We start from the raw sequence: 23,885 nt of genomic DNA, 5'->3' as shown, positions 1-23,885 counted from the left end.
GAGCTTTCTTCCTGTAGCTAGATTCATACACCAAGTTGCAGTGTGCTACTGTGGTGAGCTGTGGAGGCTGATTAACTTGAAACGCCACTGTTGTAATCCAGGACATATCCAATACAACTTTCCTGAATTTAGGGATGAGCCCAGATCCATGCTGCTGTCACACAGCCTGGATAAGTGCACTAGGAGCTGCACTGTTCCTTTAAGTCTTCCTTCAGTTTTGCTGGCTAATAGCAATGTTTGTTGGAACTAAGGTGCATGGTATTAGAAGCAGTGGTTTGTCCATCCAAAATTAACTGCTGGAGCTTCAAACATCCTGCTCAACCAAGCCAAGTCAAGCCAAGCTTCACTTCAATGAAAACACAGACACATTTTGACTTTGTCTAGAACTTTTATTTCAAGGAGTAAAATTGTTTTGAACATATTCACAAGAATAAATATAAAATTACTCTTCAGAGTAAGACCACTTTTTACAAAAATATATCTCTATCGCACAGAACCACTTACGTGGGGTTCGCATTAAGAAATATTTCATAAAAAAATAAAACACTGAAAATAAAATGCTTGACCTATACTGATTGGATCACCAAACAATTGAAATTTGTAAAAGGATATAAATATTGTAAATATTGTTAATAAAAATAACATTTAAATAGATGGGAAGACTCTGAGTCTGTCCGAATGAACAGAACACTGGACGAAGCGATTGTTTCTTCTACAGGGCACCGACCTCCTTGTATTCACTGGTGTTCGTATGTCTCTTCTTGTGTCGGTACCTGAAAGTAGAGAAGAGAAACATCAGTTCTGGAAAGCCAGTAATTCCAAATGACTTTCTGGGGAGTGAGGGTGTGGGGGGGAGGGAAGGAAGAAGAAAAAAAACTCTACATGACCTCCTTGTGCTTGTTTCAACTCTAGCAGCTAGGCTTTGTCTGTGCTTATTTCTGGGTCTGAGATAACTTGCAGGCAGAGTCTCATTTCTCAGCTTGTCCCTGACGATTTCACATCTGCATTAAAGTCTTGCTGCTGGCAGTAGGCTCATCTTTGTGAAATCCTGCTGGATCCTTGCCTGCAATAGGGCTGAGTACCCTAACCAGCTAGGCCATCTTCTGTTTGATATGACGTGCCATGGAGTCTTCAGGTGGGGAAGAGTTGTTACGGCAGTTACCATCTAGCTATCAGACCTGTGAAGCTGAGATCTCCCTCGGGGGGTTGTTCCACCTTCTTGGCTCTCTGACAGCAGCTTACCATTAGTTATGAGCATGAAGAACAATTCTTGATGCTTTTGTGTCTGTTAGTGGAGAAGACTGCTGTCCTGCGTGGTAAAGCTGATAAGGCAATGCTTGCGATATGGCACAGTCACCGCAACAACATGGCAGATGGACATGTTGGCTACTATTAATCCAACTGCTCTCCAGTTCCTGCTGACTGGGGAAATGGCATTACCAACAAGAGCAGCTAGAGTTTTCTGCCCCTTGTCTGTTCGCTCCTTTACCTCAACGTACCCTCTCCAAGACAGACATGAACTAACCTACACAGTTCTCCAATAGGGTCAAAGAGCATCTGCAGGTACTTTTGCCTAAGCATGACTCTGCCTTCAGTTTGGGGTATGCTGTGCAGTCATCACACTACTATTTTGGTTCATGCCAGCAGGTCTGCTTATCAGACTATCTCAATGTAATCAAGTGAGCCTAAGTATCTCAAGTCCAGCTGGAGGCCCTCGGTGGACATCTTATTATGCACACAACAGATTTGCCTTTCTGAGCCATGAAGATGACGTCTCTTACCTTCTGCAGATGTAGTAGCTTGCAATGGAGATGGCGATGAGGGAAAGCAGGATTAGGATGACTGTCAGTGCTACATACTCCGTGCTGAGGGGTTGTCTGACAAGTTCCGAATGCACACAACGGACACCAGAGAAGCCGACATCACACCTGAGGATGAGAGGCAGAATTAGAGAAATTGCCATGGGGTTACATTTTAGCATTCCACAAAGCATGCTATACCACTGGCCTGTTTCCTCAGGGACAAGCAATTTCAACTTAGATAACCGAAGCCCACGTGGTTTTAGGAATGGATGCACATCATTCAAGTAAGTGAGAAACACCCTTAAAAATGCCTAGAGGGTCTTTCTTTTTTAGACTTAATCAAAGGAGAGACCTTGCTGCTTTGCCTGAGGTCTGGATCTCACACTATTTTAACTACAGATGAACAACAGGAGGCAGAGCAGAATGAGTGTACCATGTTTAAGGTGGGTTGGTGACTAATTTCAGGTGTCTAACTAAGACTGTCACTCTGGTTTCACTGCTGCCAACATACATACTTAATGCTTGCTTAAATCCAGCTGAGGTTTGTTATAGATATACTGCTCCTTTTGCAGTTCTTGTAAGCATTAATGCCTTGCAGGGTTGGTGATCCAGCTAAGTGTCAGCAAGATCAAAGACCACGTGCAGCTCATCTCAAAGCCCACCTCAGGGAGGCTGCAGGACACGCTGCACTCTGTCCATACCTGCAGTAGTGCTCATCCAAGTCCACTATGTACACGCACTGTCCGTGGAAGCAGTAATCTTTCATTTCAGGCTTGCATCTGGTTATCCCAACTTGAGCCACACGAGGACTGTTCTCTGTTTGGACTGTGGAGAGATTTGGTTAGCATCTCATCAGCCTTATTTTCCCTTTCATTTTCCCAAACAATGTGCAAGCTTTACAAATAAAACTAACAGCCTAGCTACCAACCAAGCTGTAATGCAGCAGGCACTGAAGCAGGTGAGCCTTTTGAATAAGGAGAGGATTTTACCATGTTAGAGTTACATCGACTCTCTCCTTACAAGTTCCACTTTACCTATTTCTGCTTTTATAGAGGTATTCTCATCTAAGACACAGATCTTAGTCTGAAAAGGCAATTTTAAGGAAATACAGGTTGTAAGATGGCTCCCGCTCAACAAGAGTGAACACTTTGTGGGATGCTGGAAATGTGATTCAACAGTAAGTTATTTGTAGAGTCAAAGTGATTTCCAAGGGTGGCTCGGTGAGGTCACCAGCCTGAGGAAGATGGGAACCAAAGACTTGTCGCTTGCAAAGAGAGCTGTGCAGTACACTTACTTAGTGCAGTTGTGCAGTTTTCCATTTCACCAGGTTCACATAATGGGATCACTGTTGTGCCCGCAACTGCTTGCAATAGGTAACCTACGAGAGAATAAAGAGTCAACGTTAGATTCATGTTCAGTATGGGTAAGCTTAGGTGTGACAATTGTGCATTCATCACAGGAAAAGTTCTTCTGGTGATCGAAATAGAGAACACCTTGAGTCACAGCAGTCCCTGGGGAGAGGATTTCCCAGGACTCAACAAGTCAGCCTGGCTGTTGACTCAGCACCCTGCTGCTGGCTTCAGAGACCACATACCACTTGAGGTAGGCTTAACACATACGCTACCATTTTGCAGGAGCGAGCTTCCTCAGCCCTCTACTTGCCTTTCAACCAGGTTGAAAGGGTGGCCAGCTCCTGCACTAACACTCACTCTTGTGCTCACTTGCACAAAGATAACACGAGATACCAAACCCTCTTTGGTCACTGGCTCTGAGACATAGACCAGCACACGGATCCTGGGCCAGTGTCACTCATCTCAGAACACCCCAGCAGAAAATGGGTCCACTTCCATCCTTCCTTCACCATCCATACAAAAGCAAGAACTGCCCCTTCCAAGCAGGTTCGATGTGGGTACCAGCCACACTGTGAGACTGCACCAGGCAGGCTGAGGAGCCTGGCTGCCAGAGCAGCGGCTGCATTCCCTTGGGGAGCAGGGAGCCTTGTTCCCTTCTCAAACAGATGCATCTTATAAAGCATTCTGACACTTTTCAGGGTATCTGCTGCACAAGGCCAGCTTTCAGGTATTCTGCAAGTCAAATGAACATTTCCAACGAGGATTTGAAGGCCAGCAAATGCACTTGTAGCTTCACGGCCAGCCCACAAGGAACAGTCAATGTTTGTGCCCCAGCTGGCCATAAAATCCACTTGGCGAACACTCCTGCTGTGGTCATAAACTAACCTGCTCATGAACTGTTTAGTCATCAGCCCCATTCCACAGAAGTCTGTAATTTGTGTCTTTGGGCTGTTTGCCTCTATTAACTTGTCAGGTCATGCATGGCTAATGGAGGGAGTGTGCCTTCATAATTTCTTGATCACTCTAATTCAACTCCAGTTATTAGAAAGTTTCATTACATCTCAGTGTTAAATCTAGCAGCAATTTACGAATTTCCTGCAATTCATCCATTTCTGGGTGATTAGTAAGGTTTCCTTTCAGATTTAGTTCAGTTAGATAGAAGAACAGCAGGAACATCTACCTTACAGAGACAGGGTTCTTTTGTTTTGCTTTAAACATAATACTTCTCCCTTCATTCCTCTCCATAACATTTCTTGCCAAGCTAATGAGCCAGGTTTCCACCATGCTTTAGAGGAAAGGACAAAGATGAAGTCCACCACAGCAAGAGCCACGGAAACAGAGCAGTGATACAGGACTCGTATCAGAGACTGTGCCAGAGACAGCTGCTCCTGCTAGCATGACTCAGCAGGACATGCCTTTCACTCCAATGGGGCAGGACCAGAAAGTTTACTTTCAGGGTGGGATTTTTTTATTATTATTATTGTTTTTTTTTTTTTTTTTTTCATACAGCACCTTATGTTCAGTATAGATTTAATCAGAATCAGCGGTTTAATGCTTCTGTAAGAACAACAGAAAATTCAAGTGCTCGAAAGACAAGTGCATCAGCTGACAGACCACAGCAGCTCAGTTACAGCTAGAACAGCAGGCTATGAGGTTTGACCAGGGACCTGGAGTCCCAAAGGATGCTGAGAAAAGAAGATTTACCAAGTCTTCTTCCCAGGAACTAAAGGGACATTTCAGGAGTGCTCCGTGGACTAAGCTGCTCCCTCGGCAAGGCGCACCTGTGGCACAGGACAGCCCCATCCCAAAAGCAATGCCGTGCTTTTGGAAGAAGGGATGCTGAAGTCCTGAGACTGGCAAAAGTGCCCTGAGCCTCCCTCCTGTTACCCATCTCCTGCTGCTTTTGCCTCTGTGTGACGTGCTGCAGCAGGATTTGGTCTGGGGGGCCACCTGACTATGATGAACATCAAGCAAGCCAAAAAAATGCTGGGTGTACCTGAGACGTCCACTTCTATCACAGTTAGTTAAGTAGATGGATTCATTAACTGAAGATCTCCTTTAGCCTACACAACTTGTCTTTCAGCTTGCATTCTTCCTTGATCTCTGAGCAATTTAGGCAGCTGCTTTTTAGTCTAAAATTCTCAGCTTGACAAACACCAGCCCCTGGCTTCTGCATTTGACAAACTCAAACCTGGGCACGCTTAAGAGGCAGCTCAGCTCTTCTCTTTGCTCCAGAAAGAGGCACTGCTTTTCAGCTGGACCTGTCCCTAGAGAGGAAATGCCTGACACCTGTAAGGGACAGATTAAAATACACCTGCTCATACAAAGCCCAATAAAAGCTTGCTAGCCTCCTCCACCTGACTGCAGGCACACAGAGCAGAGAGGCTGGAGCACAGGCGTGGATATTTGCTGACACCCAGCAGTATTTTCGGCATGTGGGCAAAGTTCTTCCTGCTCTGCACTGTTATGTTTTGCCCTTTCCCCCATGCACATATTTTCCCTCTGACATCACTGGGAGGGGGATCCTGCAGGAGGATAAGGGATCCACATGGTGCAGGGACAGAGGAAAACCTTTCCCTGAATACTTATCAAGTGATGTATATCAAATACAGGACCTGGGAGAGGTAGTTTTATTTTTATTCCTTCGCTGTTCACTGAGCAAATACTCTACAGGGTACAAGATAAGAGTAATGAGATTGTTGGTATTCATTTATGCTTCACAGGAATGTGAGTGCCATGCGGCCAGCACACAAGCGCAGTGCCCTGGCTGACACCGCGGGTCTCGCTGTACGAGTAGCTCTGACAGCAGCAGCTGCTCCTCAAACAGGAATATTGCTGCTGCTTTCATCCTTCAAGGAAGGACCAGGATGGAGAATAAGGAACAGAGGCCGGCCGCCTCAGCTTCCTGCAGCCTTCGTCAGAGATGACATGCGAGGGCTAATTATCAGTTCAGCCACTCAAAGCCAGCTACAGTTTCCAGTTGCTGAGTGCTAAGGATGAAGGATGTACATACAGGATAAACCTAACTGAGAACCTTTACAAGATTTATCCCCACTTTAAAGGCAGGTTGTTAGGTATCTGAGAGGTGTTGGGCCCCACCATCATTTGAGTTACTTTGCCTGTCCCTGAGATCACAAGTCACACACCAATTCACCTGGACAAGACTTCCTGATGCTATTTCACAGCAGCATGGTCCCTGTGGCACAGACAGTGCCTACACTTTTAACTCGGGTTGCACTTCCAAATTGACGCCAAGCGCAGCAATGCACCTGGTGGATCTCAGCCCATTTTAACTCTAGGGACAGACTGAGCTGGACCCCCATCACCTGATTTCACACACCCAGAGCATGTCAGAGTGTCTAGGGCTTTCTTTGCATAGAATAAGCAGAAAACATTGGAGGAAACATTGAAGCTAGCCAATCTGTCCCACTGGCTTTGTGAGCATCACCACTACCACCACTTAACTCTAGTGCTTAACCTTCCCTGTCTCTGCAGCTAACCTCCCTGCGCAGCCACAGATGTTTGCAGGCCACCCCAGACCAAGTGAGCCCCTCTGCAAATAATGGCCAGGTGGGTGGTTGTGTTCCAGATGAGGACCACAAAAATGCAGGGTTAGCCATGGATGCTCTGCTAACAGCTTGCTCTTATTCAAGATTTGGTTGTGCAACCTTGCTCACATCAACCACAGCATTTCCAGAGTTCAGGCTATCCGCGCATGCTGGGCATGCTTCCTCAGAAAGGGGAAGCAGTCATTTGAGATCCTTTTAACCACCTCAGAGTGATGCATCTCATCGTTGCGCTCAGGATACAACGCCTGGCTTCTGACTGATGCTTCAGGTGGGATGTATCCGGTGCTAGTTGTCTGGCCGTGCCCAGCAAAACAGGTGCCAGACACTCCTCTTCCTGAGATGAGACATACAGGCCGTACAGGTTGCTCTTCTCACCCATGTGAAAGGAGATGATGCTAACAGCTCTTCCCACTCCCCACCCCTCTTGGTCTGCCTTACTTTGGCCGCTTCTTCATACGGAGGCACCAAAATTGATGGTGCTGAGAGCGATGCAAAGAAACTACCCCTAGGGCAACAGGCTGCAGCACCCGTGCATGGTTTGGGAAGCATCGCCTGCATTTCCCCATCTTGAATTTTGTACCCCTGAGTGCAGAATTGCAGACTCCAAGCTGGGGACACCCAGGGCCAGGCCAGAGCAGCTCTACAGCAGCCCTGGCAACACCAGCCTGCACGGAAGGACTGTTGCTCCTAAACTGCTGCAGGCCCACACGATCACCTTCAGCACTGTGCCAGCACTTAGACAGAGATAATGCAGATAATTACTTACTGTGTGCACCCAGTCATCTTAGTGCTGCTTCCACCCCTGTGGAGACCTGCACAACACTGATCTTATTCACATGTTGCCCCTGCTCCTGCACCACTCTGCTTTCTGCCATGAGCACGGGGCAGAGCTCCCTATGCTGCAGAAGTAGAAATTTGTTATTTCTCCCCACCAGACACATCTGCCACTGATGTTTGCACATCTCCAGACTTACCAACCTTTGTGTTGAGCCTACCTGCCCATGGCCAGACAAACAAAACACAGTAAACCATAAGACTGGCAGCTCCTGAAGCCCATGAGTGTGAAGACGTGAGGCTTGACTGGGTGTTAGTGACTGCAAGGAGACCTTGGGCAAGTTCTTGCCCGGGGCTCCCACAGTAACTCACGGAAAAGGCAGGGCCAGGGCTCAGCTCCATCACTGCCACCTCCTCTCTGGCTGGCACAGTGCCACAGCTCCCCAGGGACAAGTGCCAGCTCTCTCCTGTCACTGCCTTTCTGCTGTGATAGCCCAGATACAAAGCTGACAATGAGTGCCACTAGAGTTAGGCTTCAGCCTTTGAGTGGTGAACCTCTCGAGTCTGGCAAAACATCAGCTATGGATGGACCTCCCAGCTTTACTGACCTGGGACGGAAGGGCAGTAAAGTGCTCATAACAGTTGCTATGAGGCCATCTAGCTGTGACTAATCTGTCCCTTACTATTAGATTTTTCACCTGTCCCGGAAATAAATAAATCTGTACACAAATCCATGAAGACACACCAGTTCCTTCCAGTGCTAGTTTTGTGCGAAGCATGGCTGAGTCACAGGCTGAAAGATGTTTAACCTGCTGTCACTGAAAGTAAGATGTTATGCTGCAGCAGCTCATCTGTAAGCCCTTGTGGAAATACCCGGCTAAGATGACAGAAACTTGTGCTGCAGTGGGGTTAGCAGATAGGGAACATCTGTCCCAAAAAAGAGGTCTTGGGGACTGAGCTTCCCCATCACCTGAGACCCCGAGCCCAGCACTGGCAGTGTGAGAACATGCCCTGTCATTAAAGCAGTGTGTGAGGGCTCCAGGTTGCCATCCTGCCTCCAACACCTGCTGCCCACATACTTTGAGTCATCTCGAAAGGCCAGCTACACGCAGTCCCTGCCAGCACCCAGGCTCTGGGGCTCTCGATGCTCTCAGGACACGGACGTTCAGTTCAGGCTGTCAGCTAGCTTATGCGATGCGAGAGGAACACGTGCCCAGTAGAGAGGTGAAGTATCAAGGCACGGGAGGCCACGACCTGTTCTGTGAGCAGAAGGAAGCCTCTGCTGCTGCGGGGACTCACCCGGAGCACAGCCTGGGTGAAGGCAGCCAGGCAGGACAAGGTGACAGAACAGCTCCTTCTGCCTCGGCCAGGGCTGCGCTGCAGGCTGAGCAGGGGAGAAGCACGGACACAGAGCGAGCAAAGCAGTGCCCTGCTACAGCTCAGCGCCCTGACAGCGAGAGCTGCACGCTCCGCTCCTCAGCCCGCAGACACCCAGCCCTGCCTGCCGCTTTGCCTCGGGGAACAAACGCGCCGCGTTCACCTCAAGACAAGTTTCGCCCCGCGTGTGGCCAGAGGTCCTCCAGCAGCCAGCGACTGCCCCAGCCCTGTCCCTGCCGGCACTCACCGAGGAAGAGCAGCAGACTGCGGGCCCGCAGGCGGCCGGTGTCCATCGCCCTCATGTTGCCGGCTGAAAGAGGAGGAGATGAAGAAGAGGAGATGATGAAGAGGAGAAGAGAGGAAGGCAGTGGTGGCAGGGAGTGCTGTGGCGGCGGCCGCGCCGCCAGGGCTCTTTATGGGGCTGCGGGAGAGGCGGGGCAGAGCGGTGATGAAACTCTGGCCAAGCTCCGGGCAGGTGCTCGCCCGGCCTCGCTTCCTGCCCCGCCGCACCCGCACCCGGGGCCCTCCCCGCCTGTCCCCCCCGTGCCCAGTGGCGATGGCCCGAGGGCAGGCAGGGGGCATCCCCAGCCATGCTGTGGGGCAGGCAGGGCAAGGCTGGCAGGGCAAATTCCTCCGGTTCTCGGCTGCCGTCCGGATACACGTGCTTGGGTTATCCTTCTTTTAGCAAACATTGCTGCATACGGCTCTCGTGGCCATAAAACCACCTTAGAGCAAACAGGCCGAGGAGCTGGCGCCCACGGCTCACCCTGCAGCGGTGGCACCGCTGGCACTCAATTTATCGGTGCCAGGAGCGGTGGTGTGAGACTGGGTGGGAGCGGGGTGGATGCTGAGCAGAGCTGCCCGGGGGGGCCTGCCTGCGTGGGGGGCTGCGACACGGCCCCTGTCACTGCTTGCACGCAAAGCAAGAAAGCAGAGCAGGGCAGGCAGCCGGAAGGCTACCCCCTCCTTCCTCATCTCCCATCAGTTCCCAAGTGACCCTCAGCTCACGTGAGCCTCAGGGCTAGGGGCAGAAAGGGTCTATTAAGTTCCAGCACAGGCCGCAGGAATGCCAGCACCTCACCCCGCACCTCGACAGGCTGTGACAGGCTCCAGGTCAGCAGGTGCTTACACTGCAGTGCCCCCCCAGCCCAGCTGGGTACCAACGGGTCCTTTGATTCTTTGGCAGGACCCTTGACTGTCAGCACTTGGTTGTTGGTGGTTTTTTAATCCTTTCATGCATCCTGTTGAAGCCCATGCACTCTATGACTAGGTTAAGCAAGACCTCGTTCTGCACTTACATCCCATCATCAGACAGTCGACGGGCACATCCACCCCCACACCCCTCTGTACACACCTACCTGAAATATCAAATGCTTCTTCTCTGAAGAAGCTGCTCAGCAACAGCGGATATTTCTTTTCCTTCTAAAGCAAAAACCTTCTTCCTCTGCCTTACCTTTTTTGAGCACCAAAAAAGTCAAGGTGATACCCAATTTATTGCAGGACTGATAAGCATATCTTGTAGCGTAAGGAATTTGAGTATTCATAGCAAGGTGCAGTTTTAATAGCTGATAACTCAAGTATTCAGTTTGCCTACTTTACAAGTGGTTGTTGATACAAGAGAGTTAACTACAGAAGATAGATACTGCAGAATATGGCACAATCTATCTCCATGTTCAGATTCCAGTTCTGAGCAATAAACGCATTAATTCAGGCAGTTTGGGAATAGACCTGGTACTTACAAATCACATTCCTGCTTGCTTAGGTAACATTTTTTCAGATCTATGGAACTGTGGAGATGCTGAAATGAAAAAGATCAATGTGTTACTATTGAACTACGTCAGCACAGGCAAATTATGCAAATGGTGGGAGAGTTGGCAGGATCCATGAAACTAAAAGCAGCATGCCAGCAGCGCATACACTCTGGTACTCCACGAGAAAGCAGGACATGATTTAATCTGACACTTTTTCTGAGTCTATTTTTCTCCCTCTAGCATTACGGTCATGGCTTATCCCCATACAATCACTTTACTACCTTAAGGTTAGCAGATGGTAGCTTTTCTGATGCCACATGACTGTTTTTGTTGCTTCTTTAATTCGGGCTGATCCCCCTTATTAAGGATTTTATTGTCTGCTCTTTCAGTGAGTAAAGGAAGGAATTGCAACCATTAGGAAAGCGTTTCTGTATGCGGGCATTTTTCAGGATGCCTTAAAAGCAACATCACTGTAGAACTTCCACTTTATAATTAATTTCACCCTTAAATTCCTACCTGATTTATCCTCTGAAAAGAGAGCATTTAATTATAGTCCTGTACCGGTATTCAGATACCGAGTAACGCTGACACCATTGGAGCAATTCATTGGAATTTCCTCTTTCAGATTTGAATACATGGAAAACAAGTATCATATATACATCTGTTTCATCTTTCTGTAATTTTCTTGGTCTCGTGGTATGTGATTCCACATCAGACATCCCCGCTTGCAGATTTCACCATCCTCTCCTCCATGTGGAGGCTGTCTCTTTGGATACGGCTGATGCACACTTTAAGAGCCAATTTTCCAAGCAGCTATTCACATTGAGTAGCACCTTCCTGCACTGATAGATTCACTGTAAGGCAGATTCATTACATCCCACAGGTCTGAGTACAGAGGGACATGCCTGCACAATGCTGGAAGGTAGCACTGATTGGGCAACAGACCATCATGGGTGTATGTCAGCTGGTGGCCTCAATTACAGCTGGGGTGAACTGGCACACCCAAGCCAAGCCAGTGATGGATTTATGCCACTTGCCATTGGACCAGCAAGAAGCCCCCCAAGTAATTCCATTTGTCAGGGGTTTCTTCTTCACAAAGTGTAAAGAACTCGTGCAGAAAATGTACTAGCTTTTATTACCTTACAACATTTTAACAACCAACTTTAAAGAAAATTTCTATTTACAAAGCACAGGGGCTCAAGTCAAGTCAATTTTGTGTTTCATCCTCTCACTGGAGCAATTATTCATCTATTCTGAGACAAAGCAGCTGATTCACAGCAGTGATTATTTCAAGAGCATGATTTGAGGTTTTTGTTGATTAGTCTATCTCACATTCATGATACAGAGAATTTTCTATGAACAAAATATCCTTTAAACTTAGAGGGGAACAACAGAGGTTTCATGTACGTTTCTCTGTGCTTCCAAATAGAATACTTGTCCTCATGGTGATCTGCTGTGGAAGATGCATTCATGGTAATGAACTGTCACTTCATTTACATGTATGTGTTCTTACATAACTGTATCCATCAGTGACAGGCAACTACTACTCACTTTAGCTGTTTTCTGTGGAACTTGCATCCAGTTTTACACATTGCCATTCTGGGTGTGGATCTGCATTGGTTTTTGTCCATTTGGAACACCACCTATTTCCAAAATCAACATCACCTTGTTAGAAAGCAGTTTTGAAAATACAAGAAAATCATTCCTAATCTTGCACTGAGGCACCGGACACCCTTACACAAGGGAAAAAAAAAATAACCCAAACCAACATTTTCATAAATTCCTGGGAAAATCAACAAGCTTTTTTCTTTTAAACATCACAAATACATGCTTCAGTGCATGTGTACCTCAATTTTCATTGACAGTAAACTTTCATTACTGAGCATTAAAGATGCTCAAGAAATGCTCTCAAAATATCAGTAGGCTAACTGGAGCATAGCTCACAAGACAGCATTTTTATTTCAACTACGGAAGATGGGTATTAAACACCTCAAATAGTAAAAAGTATGGGGCTTACATGTGACTAAAAAGGGAATATACTTAACTGGGATTCATGGACAAGTTAGTGTGAAGAAAACGGAGTAAGGAAAAAATCTGGAGCTGAACTTACTCCATAGCAGATCTGAAGCTGACCTCTCTATGTATGTGATGAATCATTTAGGCCCAGTGTTCTTAAACAACCAAGCTCTCCTATAAACTATCCGAGTTCAAAATGCTATCCTAAGGCTGAAAGCGGCTGATGCCACTTCTTGTAAATGCACCATGAGGTCAATGCTACTGGACAACAAAGATATTTCACTGTTTAAAAAAAAAAAAAAATCAATCCCTCCACCCCCCCCAAACTTTCTTATTTCTTAGGCAACTTCTTGGATTAGCATTAACCAGAAATTAAAAAGGAAAACAAAAACAAAAAGAGAGCATTAAACCCCATCCATCTCAATGCATTTCAGATGATGGAAAGGAAAAGGCAAACAGATCTGTCAGTTCATTCTGGATTGCTCCCTACAGGGCAGTTTTTCACTCTGCTGGCTTGTATGAAATTTTCATTACTCTCTCCTGGGCAACTCCTGAATGGCCCAACACATCTTGCTAGCAGGAAGAGCTTCTTAATGCTCAGCTGATGTTTTCCCTTTCCTAATTACAGCTCCCTGCAAGGTGATTTCTTAGCCTCCAAGGTGGTGATAGATTTTTTCATTGATACAATTTCCATGGCTCCTGTCTTTATTTGTTACTAAACAAACCCATGCAAACATTTGGTGTGTAAAGGGTGTTATTAAACTAAGACTCACCTGTATATTTAGTCCTTTTTTTCCCCTCCTTGCTCCAAATCATTTGTTGTACCAAGACAGCTCAGCTCAGAGTAGATCCCCCAGAAGTAAGACGCACAGAGCTGATTCACGTGAGCAGGAATGAAGCTCCGAGCCATTCAGGTGCTCTGACTTTTTCTTCCTTTTCTTTTGTCTCAAAACTCAAACTTTAGTGCACGCATACAGTAAGGGCTCTAAGACGCATGCTGCCAGCCTTCTGAGTTGCCTCTCATGACCTGACTGCATTTTACTGTTGACAAACAAGCAAATCAATATGTGAAAGCGTGTTGCTGGCCGCTGACCATGCAACGCTTCCGCTCAATAGCTCAGAGTGCGACATCCCTCTTGGGACAGTGAAATGCCAGCGAGAACCACTGCTGTGGGGATTGGCATGACTCAGCCAGCACTCACTGGTTCCAGTTGGGCTTTCACCACAGCCGTCAGCCCCGGCTTTGTGTTCTCCGCCGCTACCTTCCTCTCTCCTGCTCTGTCCTTCTGGATAGCTGGCACTAAAACAGGGAGAAGAGAAGGAGAACAAAAAAGACATTCTGTAGAGGAGTGCCACCATCAGAGGGAAGCAAACAGCCTGCCTTGGCCTCCACATTTTGGCTGTGACTCAGTGGTGACTGCCACTTGCATGCTGGACATGCGCACAGGGAGCTGGGGCACCCTCGCCACGAGGGGTGTGGCATTAGGGATGATGGAGTAAACAGCAATTCACCTGAAACCAGATTAGCCAGCACACGTTCCCGAAACAGAACCTAGGAAAGAGACAAGTCCGCGGTGTATTTGTTTGGCCTGGTAACGAGAGCTAGGCATGGGAGCAGATGCACTTAGTGGAATTCCCCCATCCACTAGCATTATGGGACACTCCTATTACTGTTCTTATAATTACTGCTAATCATTACTATTACTGTAGTGACCAAAAAAAAAAGCAGTCAGGATCAAGCCTTCATTGTCCTGGCTGTTGTCATGCAGGGGCGATGAGACAGCCTGCCCCAGGGGATCTATAAACGTGGGTGCCCAATTCATCACTGCAGTCATATTCAAACTAGGACACCGTGGTCCACGATGAAGCTCCCCTAGGACCTGAGCAAAACGAAAGCCTGGCATTCCCTCCAGCTGAGCTATGATGGCCTTGTTTGCATTAGCTTGGAGCCAGGATGTCGATATCAGGGTGCTCTCTGTTGAAATGCAGCTAGAAAGGCAAGAAGCTGATCAGGAGTACCTTGGGGTCTCAACACTCAATAAGAAGTTTCCATTCCGTGTTTTTTCTCTGTGGGCCCAACCTGCAATAAAACTCCATATTCTTTGATCTCCAGTGAATTTGGTATCACCAACTCTTGAAATCCAGCTGTGAGTCACATGGCATGCGGAAACCTCTGGGGTTTGGTTTGGGAATGACCAAGAGTAACTGAAATCATCTTCTAGTCACCTTCTCCTCCCAGCCATGGTTTGAACACTACCTCAGGTATCCAACCTCCCCGAGACAGACCGAAGAAGAGCATTAACCAGCTTCATCATACACTGGGTACCAACAGGGAGCTCTAGGGAAAGACTGCAGGCTTCTATAAGGATCCTTTCTCTCTGCAAGGAGCTGTGAGTTTGCCCCAAGGTGAAGGAAGCAGCCTAAGCTGATCCCCACACCAAGACCCCTAGGGAACTTGTCCCCACCTGTCCAACAAGGGTAAGGAGGGTGCTGGTCACCTGCTGTGTGCATGGAGATGGGATGAGGAGAGAAACCTGCTGAAGTTGTGTCTTGGGGTCTCAACCCCAAGTCCGGGGGACAAGGTGCCAGCAGCTGACGGTGATACTTCCATGGGTAACTCCTCTGCATGGCACCTCTGCACCCACCTCCTCATCCAGCATTGCTCCCTGCAGCGGGGTGCTATTGAAGAGATGCAGGAGGTTTCCTTCAGGATACTCCAGGTGCAGGTGTGTAAAGCAAGAGTGGGAAATGACAAAGGCCAGGGTTGGGTTTAATTAGACTGGTGTTAGTTACTCCATTAAGAACATCACCAACCTGGGGCTGGCAGTTCTTGATTACCACTCCTGTAGCCAGTGTCTTGGTCCTTTATACATGAAAAAGGGGGCTGTGGATAAGGGTCCGGTAATTCCCATGTGAATTGAAGCTAAAGGGTGAATTGCCAGGTGAGGAAGAGAGTACTCCGGGAAACACTAGCTAGAGCTGCCAAAAGCACTCAGTTCTCTGGATCTAGTTTAATCTGCAGTAATAATAGTCCCTCTGAAGGGCTTTCTAGAGAAGTCAGGCATCCCAGAAAACCATTTTTTTTGGTAAGAGTCCAAAGAGAGGCTGCACATTAGATGCTCAGGATGAAACACTTTTGGTCACCGACTTACAGCGTGCCTACAGCAGAGGTCACCCCTTCATAAATAACACACGTTCCAGCTCCACACCCAGATTAAGCTACCCTGCCCAACCAGGCATACAAGCCAGCTGACATCAACCAAAACAAAGACCATGAAGTTAGCACGGGAGACGGCCTGTGCTGAGCTGAAACACGCCAGCCAGCAGGGCTCATGCAGAGCATGGCCCAGCTCTTTGGCCTCCATCCTGGCTTCACAACCCTCCCCCTGTTTTGTTCTCGTAACATTCCCCGACGTGGACCAAGGAGCGAGATTTCCAGGAAGGACTGCTGTATGCAAAGCTAATTGCCCCTCTTTCCAAATCAACCACTTTAAAGGGCACATGGGTTAGTTAAATGGGAAAAGAGGTTTCAGTGCAAGTCTCTTCTCCCTCTTCCACGGAGCGCTCTTATGCAAGGCGTTGCACACTGCGGCATGCGTGTGATTACACGGGGGCAGCCCGGATTGCCGTGTGTACTAACCGTGCGACGTGTCATCTGCGCCGCCGACTGCGCTGCAAATGCTAAAATTGTCTTTTACGTAGATCTACATAAGGCTGGGCCCTTTAGGCAATGGCCTTCAATTGTTTACAGGGTTTTTATAAACAGGATACTAACGATTTGTAAATATCCCGCTGGAAATCCAGCAGTTTAATATATATGTGCCCGTCTGTAATAAATCTATCTCCACTAAAACTTCACTGGTAGTGTTGCACAACTGTTACTGACCACAACAATTGCCTCTAATTGCATGTACCAATGATTCTGCTTCGTCTCTCCTACAGTTTGATCCTGGGGTTGGTACATCTTCAGCACATTGCCCGGGCAAGCAGAAATCCAAGAAAAAACGCATTATTGTTGCCAGCATTTTCCAGGCTTGCATGGTGCACTTCTCCTCAGTCAGAGAGAGAGCAGGAGAAATGTGCTGCTCTGAATTCCTGCTGCTGCACCTTAGCTAGATTTGTTTATTGTGTTTTGTTTAATTTTTCACATCAACTTCTCTCCAGCTGAATGCAGATGGGGACACGTACACGTACACCTGCAGACATATGGCACACAGAAAAATCTTTCTTTAATATTTTCTTGGGGTTTCCTTGAGCGTTGCAGAAGACTGTTTAGATGGTCAGTACCTAGGTATCTGTCCATAAACAGTGGTTTGACTGCAGGAAATTTTGAAGTACCTTTCAAAAAGAAGTTGTAACACAACCCTCATGTTGTATCAATCCACCTACAGACACATCCTCTTGGCAGTGAGAGAGGCCAGAATTTCCCTCTAAGCTAAATATTGTACTAAAATTCATGTGTGCCTACCCCAGTTAGCCCACGTTTAAGAGACAAAGTAGTGAGCTCTGGGGGATGGATGAGTTGCCTTCATGCAGAGGGAAACTCCAGCTTGAAAGCCAACAGAAGGACTGCAGTAAACCCACGGTGTGGGAGAAGAGGCAGCATAATGTTGTGTCACTCCTGATGCAAGTGTGAATAACCCACTGCTGGGAGTGCACTGATGCAAAGCAGTCTGTCAGTACGTCCTTAGCTTCAAAATAAGCGCCTTAAGGAACTGTAATGACAGGCAGTAGCTGTGCTAGCTTAAGGTCAGATCCCAGTAAAGCATTTGAGAAATACTTGCCCCAACCTTAAATACTTCTTCAGCAGGTGAGGGAGTCCTTGTAAGAATATATATTGTTGCTGTCTCCAAACATGATGCACCTAAAAAAGATCTTGTCTCAGATATCTGGTGCCATCCCTTAACAAAACCCTGGGGTTTGCACGTGACACAGATCCTAACGCTGTCCCCTGACTGTTAATGCTTCTCCGAGTCAGGCTGGTTTCCCCCAGCTCCCACACTTACTCTGCAGCAGTGCTAGCGAGGTTGTGCTGTTGACCAGAAAACCTCTGTGGCCTCTCATCCAAGATCTTATCTGCCACAGAGAGATACTCAGTCAAGCCATGCACTGCAGCAGAAGCTGTCTGTCCAGGCCAGTCCAGGTTACCGTCCCTGCTGCAGATGGCTGAGGGTAAACAGGGTACAGCTTTCTGTCTTGGCCTCTCTGCCAGGCTACGATAGCCCCTTAGCTCCATCTCTGTCCCTGAATGCAAAATACTCCATGGAGCCTGGTTGTCTTGCAATACTTTTTTTCCCCCCTCAGTATATATCAGAAAAAAGGACTGCACTTGCACATCTTGTTAATCCTGCCTAAAACTATGGGAAAACTGAGAGCAGCTCTCCCCATGCTTCACAGCCTTCCTGTTCTGCATCTCCTCCCACCTGCACATGCAATTCCCCCAGACTTTGGTAGAAAGACGTGAGTCACATGCTGTGTCACAAGCAAGGAAAAGCTAGAACATTGATCTCATTTCTGTCTGCTTCCTAGAATAAGGTCAGTGACACCAAAGCCTTCAAACCCCGTTTTCTTCTCATCTCCTTCTATACCCCTCACTTAGGCGAGAGGACTGGGAGGGCAGAATTGTCTCCTGCCATACTCGAGGCACGGAGAGCAGCCTCCGCTCCGGATGCAGGAGCTGCCTTGGCTGGACCCACAGGGAAGGAACACGGACTGCTCTGGTGTCATTCCTGCTGCCACCACAAGTGGGGAATGTTGGGCCTGTTTTTCACACCTCTATCCCTTCATTAGCACCAGCTGAACGCAGACAACTGGCAATGAAATTATGGCAAACTTCGTAAATTTTAAAACCAGGAGGAGAAGGCAGTGTTAAGTCCTGATGTCACTTGTTCTGAGGTAGATCACTGTTGTGCACTATGAACTCAGCTGGGCTTCACAGATGGCTTTGCAGATAAAGCACGAGGAAACTAACTTACACCCACTGCAAGTGTATCTACAGCTAAGAAATGAGATAACTGAATGCCCTTGGGGAGATATGAGAGGCATTTAAAGCATAAAAATTGCTCACCTTTCCCTTACCTAGTAGGCAGATAAACAGTAAAGTTCCTGCCCAAAACACCTAAAGGTCTGATGTAAGCCTTCCAAAGCAAAGGAAATAGGACTCGGTGGCAACTGTGGCATGAGAACGTGCTACCCAGTGGCAGAACATCCCCAATTCGCTCAAACTGGGCAGCTCTGGAGAACTGCTCAAGTCTGCAGGGATCACGGGCAAAGTAAGTGTGGGAGGGCAGAGGCTCACGCTTCTGTGCTGGACACGGAGGCCGGGGTGTTTCACAAGGGCATTCGCAGCCTCCCAGGTGCTGCGCCGTGCTCAGACTTTCAGTCACGTGGCTGTTGGGATAGACACTGCTCACCGCACGCTAAGGGAGGGTGGGAGCAATTTGCTTTACTGCTCTTGCCAAAAGCCTCTATTAGTTGATGTTATGAAAGCTCCACAGAGGCAAAGCATTCCTAAAACCACTTGATTAAAATTAATAACACCCGAAACTCCCCCCAGTTGTTTATGGACGGGAGCGCCGAAGGAGGCAAGCAGCAAAAGCAAAGGCAGAGAGAGAGAGAGAGGTGTTCCCCTTCCCTACAGCATGATGGGCCAGGGGAGTCCCCGCATCCTTTCAGCTGGCTGCTGAGATGCTGCCTGCTTCCCCCGCACCGAGGGTGAGACTGGTTTTTGATCTACAGGTGCCAAGACCTACTTAAGGACTGAGAGTTGTTCCACCATCCCCCAGCACCTACAAACTACCCTCGCAGTCTTCAATGCTTTCACCCCCACGGCATCCCTGCAGCTATTTTGGGACCTCTCGGAGGGTGGAACCGAGGCACGCGCAGCTTACCCAAGGCGCGTGTCGAGGCACAGGCTTCCACCTGCATCTCCCGTGATCCCGGCTCCTGCCCTGCTCGCAGATCATTTCCTCTGCAGGTGGCGAGTGAGAGCAGCACTGGCTGCCTCCCAGACTCCTCTTCCTCATCCCAGAGCCCAGATCCACGCTGCAGTAGAATAAAAATGTCAAGCTGAACGAGGAGGAAGACTTGCAGTAGCACAACTGTCAGGCTGTTATGCTTAAAGGCGACAACCACTCTGTCCCTTGGGCACACTGACTGCCAGCTGGGAGATGTCAAATCCTGTGCGTGGTGGTCTCAGAGAACCAACCCGAGCTTTTTTCCCTTGGCTGCTTCCTCACCCTTAGCACGGGTGAAATGAACTTGCAGCTGACATCCTGATCCCAGGCACTCTGTTGCCGTACAAAAGGGACAGGAGATTTAGGAAGTCCGCAGTGTGTGACAGACTCACGTTTGAGCTCAAGCTTCTGAAATAACAGGTCTGCTGAAGCAGGTGTAAGCTTTCTTTGTGCTGCCCCAAAACTCATGACACAGGGAAACCTTGGTCTGAGAATGACCTGCATTAATACATATGAATTGTAATGCTGTCTTATTTGTATAAGAAAATTATTTTGCATGCAGCTTAAGACCATAATCCTTGGGGAATTTGATTTGTGGAAAGGCCTGGACTCAAGATCTAGTGTAGAACATGAAAAAAATCTTTGTATCACTAACTTTTGCTCTGGCTGGAAGTAGAGGAGGATTTACCTTTGCAGCCAGTAGCTATTAACTGGAAATCATTCATCAGATGGAGTCTCTGAAAGCTCTTCCATTCAAACCCCAGAACTTTTCCACACACCCTGGGATACACAGCTCACTGTGCCCCGCTGTGCAGTGCCACCAGGCCTCTGTGCTGTGTTCCCTTTCATCCCGTACTGCTACTGGTACACACGAGTGCAGAGCTTCTGCGCTGGCCTGGACCACTATCCTCCCACAGCCAACAGCAGTAACCAGGCTAACACACGTGTGAGACTTTTGGGGTCTCATCCACAGGGCCTGGTCCGTGTCCAGTGACACAGATCTGCCACTACACCGCAGCAGAACCCCACACAGCAGACTCTCACATGAGGCTCGGGATGGAGATGGGTTTGTTTTGTTTTCTACCCAAGTTCCTTCAAGGATAATGGTATGTTTTCCGCAGGGCTTTCTGCGCATGTACTGATCTGTGTGAACCTGAGTCCTAGGTTAACCAAGATATTTTTATGAGAAACAAAAGACAAACTTGCTGCTCAACAACATTACCAAAATCCTTGGGATCTAAGTCAGAGCCCGAGCTTGGCAGCAGCACAAGGTACATCCTGTACATTAAAATCAGAAGTTTTCTATCGTACATTCAGGGTGCATGTATGAACATTTCACTACTTATTTCCATGTCAGCTAGACACTGAGCACAGAAAATGTTATTTGGCGTAAGAGAAATTGCGTACGTGGCAGCAGAGAGCTAGTGTGCTGAGCGAACAGCAAGTAACAGAAAACAATGCACAGTCTCTAAGGGATTCAAACATTTGATGACAAAGGGAATTTGGCTCCTATCTGTGTCATATTTTCTTTTGAAACAGCTACAGCACAGAGGAGAAAAGCTAGAATTCACTTGCATTGCAGGTAGTGCACACACTGTCCTGAAGTCCTATGGCAGGCATAAAAAGCTGGTAAGAAGAAAATCCTACAGAACCACACAAAGGCTAATTCCCACCACTGCCAGGTGTAATTTCACAAGTCACCCCTCAAAGCCAGCCATGCTAATTCTGGTACAATTTCATCTGCAGAACAAGAGAGGAAGAACTGGCACAAACACAAGAGATGCCCCCAGATTCTCCTATCTTACAGCAACCAGAAGGCCTCGTGAAGTTGATGGAAAAATGACCAGGATTTCTACAGGCTCTGTCCAAATTGTCCTGTATTTAGAAAAATACCCAAGTTTTGTCCCCCACCCTGGGGTTTTTAACCTCCCAATAATATTCAGAGCATGCTTACATTTATGAGTTGCTGTTACTGCATAGCATGGTGGCCTGCATCTCTCATCCTGCTCCTCTTACATCCCACGGAACTCCCTAGTAATATAAATATTAAAAAGTAAATTTTAAGGAAATTTAAGTAATTGAGTGCCCATGGCAATCAAAAGCCTAAAAATGCCTAAACACCCAAAGACTAATTCCATACCCACTGAAATCAACAGGGGTTTTACTACAGCCTGCGGCAGGTCTTGGAGTCAGGCCAGAGCTAATTGGGAAAATCCCAGATCCCTTCTTTTAATTCTCTTAAAAATCCTCGTGTTAAGACATTAAATGGCTGCATTTCACAAACACTTAATGGTCTAAAAAGCAATCAAACTAACCCTCTGCGGAATCATCCTAAATACCTCTTTTAAGACTTTGCAGGCTGTAGTTTGAAAGTGGCACCTGAAATACAAGAGTGCGCTGGACCAGTTTACAGCGGGATCCCACACCGGGATATCTGTCCTCTGCCTAGATGAACGGAAAGGTCAAACCAGTGCAAACTTGCCCTGAATAACAGGAGGGGAAAGCAAGAATGGCAGGCTCCATCTCTCCTCCCAACCCTGTGAAACCTCGCGGACTTTCTTCTCTTTGGGGCCCGGCCCAGCCCTCGGCAGTGCTCAGAACCCGGGCAGAAACGCTCCTTGGCACCTCTGCCCTACAACCCGTTGGAGGCCTCCATAGAGAACAAACCTAGGGGATTTCCTCCCGCACTTGCTGATGGTGGAAGGAGGGGACACCTGCACTGGGAAGGCCTGGAAGGCTGGACCTGTAAGGAACCATGCCGGAAAAGAAGAAAGGGTTGGAGGGGAATGTCCGAGGCCACAACCCAGTCCAACTTCCCCTAAATCCCGTAAGGTTTTGCTGAGGTCACGACCATTTCTGTGCAGATCTCAAAGCACGCGTGCATGTGTCTCTGTAAGGTCATGCCCTTCGCCTGCGTCACTCCCCATTCTTATTTGGAACAATCAGGAAGAAACTCCTGGTGTTTCTTGGCTCCTGCACACATTTTTCATGCATAGGGGAGCACCCAGCCCATAGAGAACATTTTTTGCTGCTGTAATCTTGATGGGAAAAGCAGTTAGTGATGGAGGAAGGCATTCAGATGGCTGAGATGTGCCCGAGGGAGGAGACCTCACAAACATATTTGCACTTGAGAAGCAATGAATGTGCCACCAGAAAAAGTCAAGAGAAGTATTAACGAGGCGAGGGGAAAGGGCAAGAGAATTTCCAGTCTGTCAGCTCCTCGGGAGCCGCGCTGCGTTTGTGTGCTGGTTCATTCTGGTAAACCAGGACAGCCTGAGCCACTGCTGCTCCGAGAGCAGCAGGCAGATCTGCAACATCACTTTTACCTGGAAAAGGAGGAAAGGCTGTGCTTTAACCCCCAGCTGCTGGACACACACCAGTCCTCATGCCAATGACAGCCAGTTGTGAGAGGGCAGTGAGCTCCCAGGCACTGCTGTACCAGGACTAACGTTCTGGAGGGCTTTGATTAACAAAATCCCAGTCTTGGTTCAGTCAGGTTGGCTGATCACCAATCCATATGCAACTACAAAACCCAGCTCAACTGCTGGGGTCTGCATTCATTTAACAGGGGCTGCAGGCCCAGCAGGGTAACTCAGAGCTGCTCTTTTAAGCAATCTAAGCCAAGCTGTGCAAGTTCACCATGGTGTAGGGGCCATGACAAGCTGCTCAGCTGTATGGTCATAAGTGGGAAACCAGGACACAGCTGAAGCAGAAGCCACAGCAGCGAGACAGGCATCTGCACCCTTCCACAGGTCTTACCACTCTCCGTGCAACTGGTCAGCTCTTTCCAATGGTCATTCTGGGTTTTGAACGTAGTTTTGCCTTTAAATGCTCAATCCTGCTTCTTCTGACTTGTTTTACAGGATCAGGCTGGAAATTACAAGCTTCACGGGTTCATCAGCCTTTCACCAGGCTCAATGTGCCTTTGTCTTCAAGTTCATGCTCATCTTCAAGTTCACAGTTCTGCCCCTTGCCACCAAGGCAGCAAGAGAGATTAGCACAAATTCCTACTGGATTGTTTTCACAGCCACCACTCTACCTGCTACAGCCTTCCTTACAGGTATCCCAGCATTTGCTCCCACGCAGACCCAGGTCTGATCTTGAATTGAATGGAAGGACTAGGCCCTGTAGCACGGCAGTCAGTCAGTCAGTCATCTAGGAACTCTGCATCCACTTATTTTCCTTGCTGGAAAATCACACAGCATAACCACCACCCTTCCCAGCAGCTCTCCTGCTATGCCCACGTTCTGTGCCAGAGCTGCCAAGACCCAATATCTAAGATGCTAAG

General features: G+C 47.9%; 2 protein-coding genes across 2 annotated transcripts in view; both read right to left on the bottom strand.

Moving 5' to 3' along the window:
• Positions 1–368: 368 nt before the first annotated feature.
• Positions 369–9,306, bottom strand: EREG (epiregulin). The gene is made up of 5 exons (XM_084517535.1): positions 9,122–9,306; positions 3,097–3,180; positions 2,504–2,627; positions 1,782–1,928; positions 369–773 (listed from the first exon to the last, which is right to left on the bottom strand). Exons 1-5 carry the CDS (start codon positions 9,174–9,176, stop codon positions 713–715), a joined length of 471 nt encoding a protein of 156 aa, XP_084373661.1. The 5' UTR covers positions 9,177–9,306; the 3' UTR covers positions 369–712.
• Positions 9,307–10,613: 1,307 nt separating this feature from the next.
• LOC311435952 (epigen) overlaps positions 10,614–23,885 on the bottom strand; it is a 65,030-nt gene continuing 51,758 nt past the window's right edge. The window contains exons 11-15 of the transcript XR_014692504.1: positions 21,552–21,628; positions 19,532–19,685; positions 13,415–13,941; positions 12,177–12,268; positions 10,614–10,672 (exon numbers count right to left, since the gene is read on the bottom strand). The gene's annotated coding sequence lies outside the window, so the exon portion shown is untranslated. The remainder of the gene's footprint in view (positions 10,673–12,176; positions 12,269–13,414; positions 13,942–19,531; positions 19,686–21,551; positions 21,629–23,885) is intronic.

The sequence above is a fragment of the Aythya ferina genome (assembly GCF_964211825.1).
Source record: "Aythya ferina genome assembly, chromosome: 4".
Classification (NCBI taxonomy): Eukaryota; Metazoa; Chordata; class Aves; order Anseriformes; family Anatidae; genus Aythya; species Aythya ferina.
The sequence above is the reverse complement of the archived record's forward strand: the minus strand, read 5'-3'. Positions and strand labels throughout refer to the sequence as shown.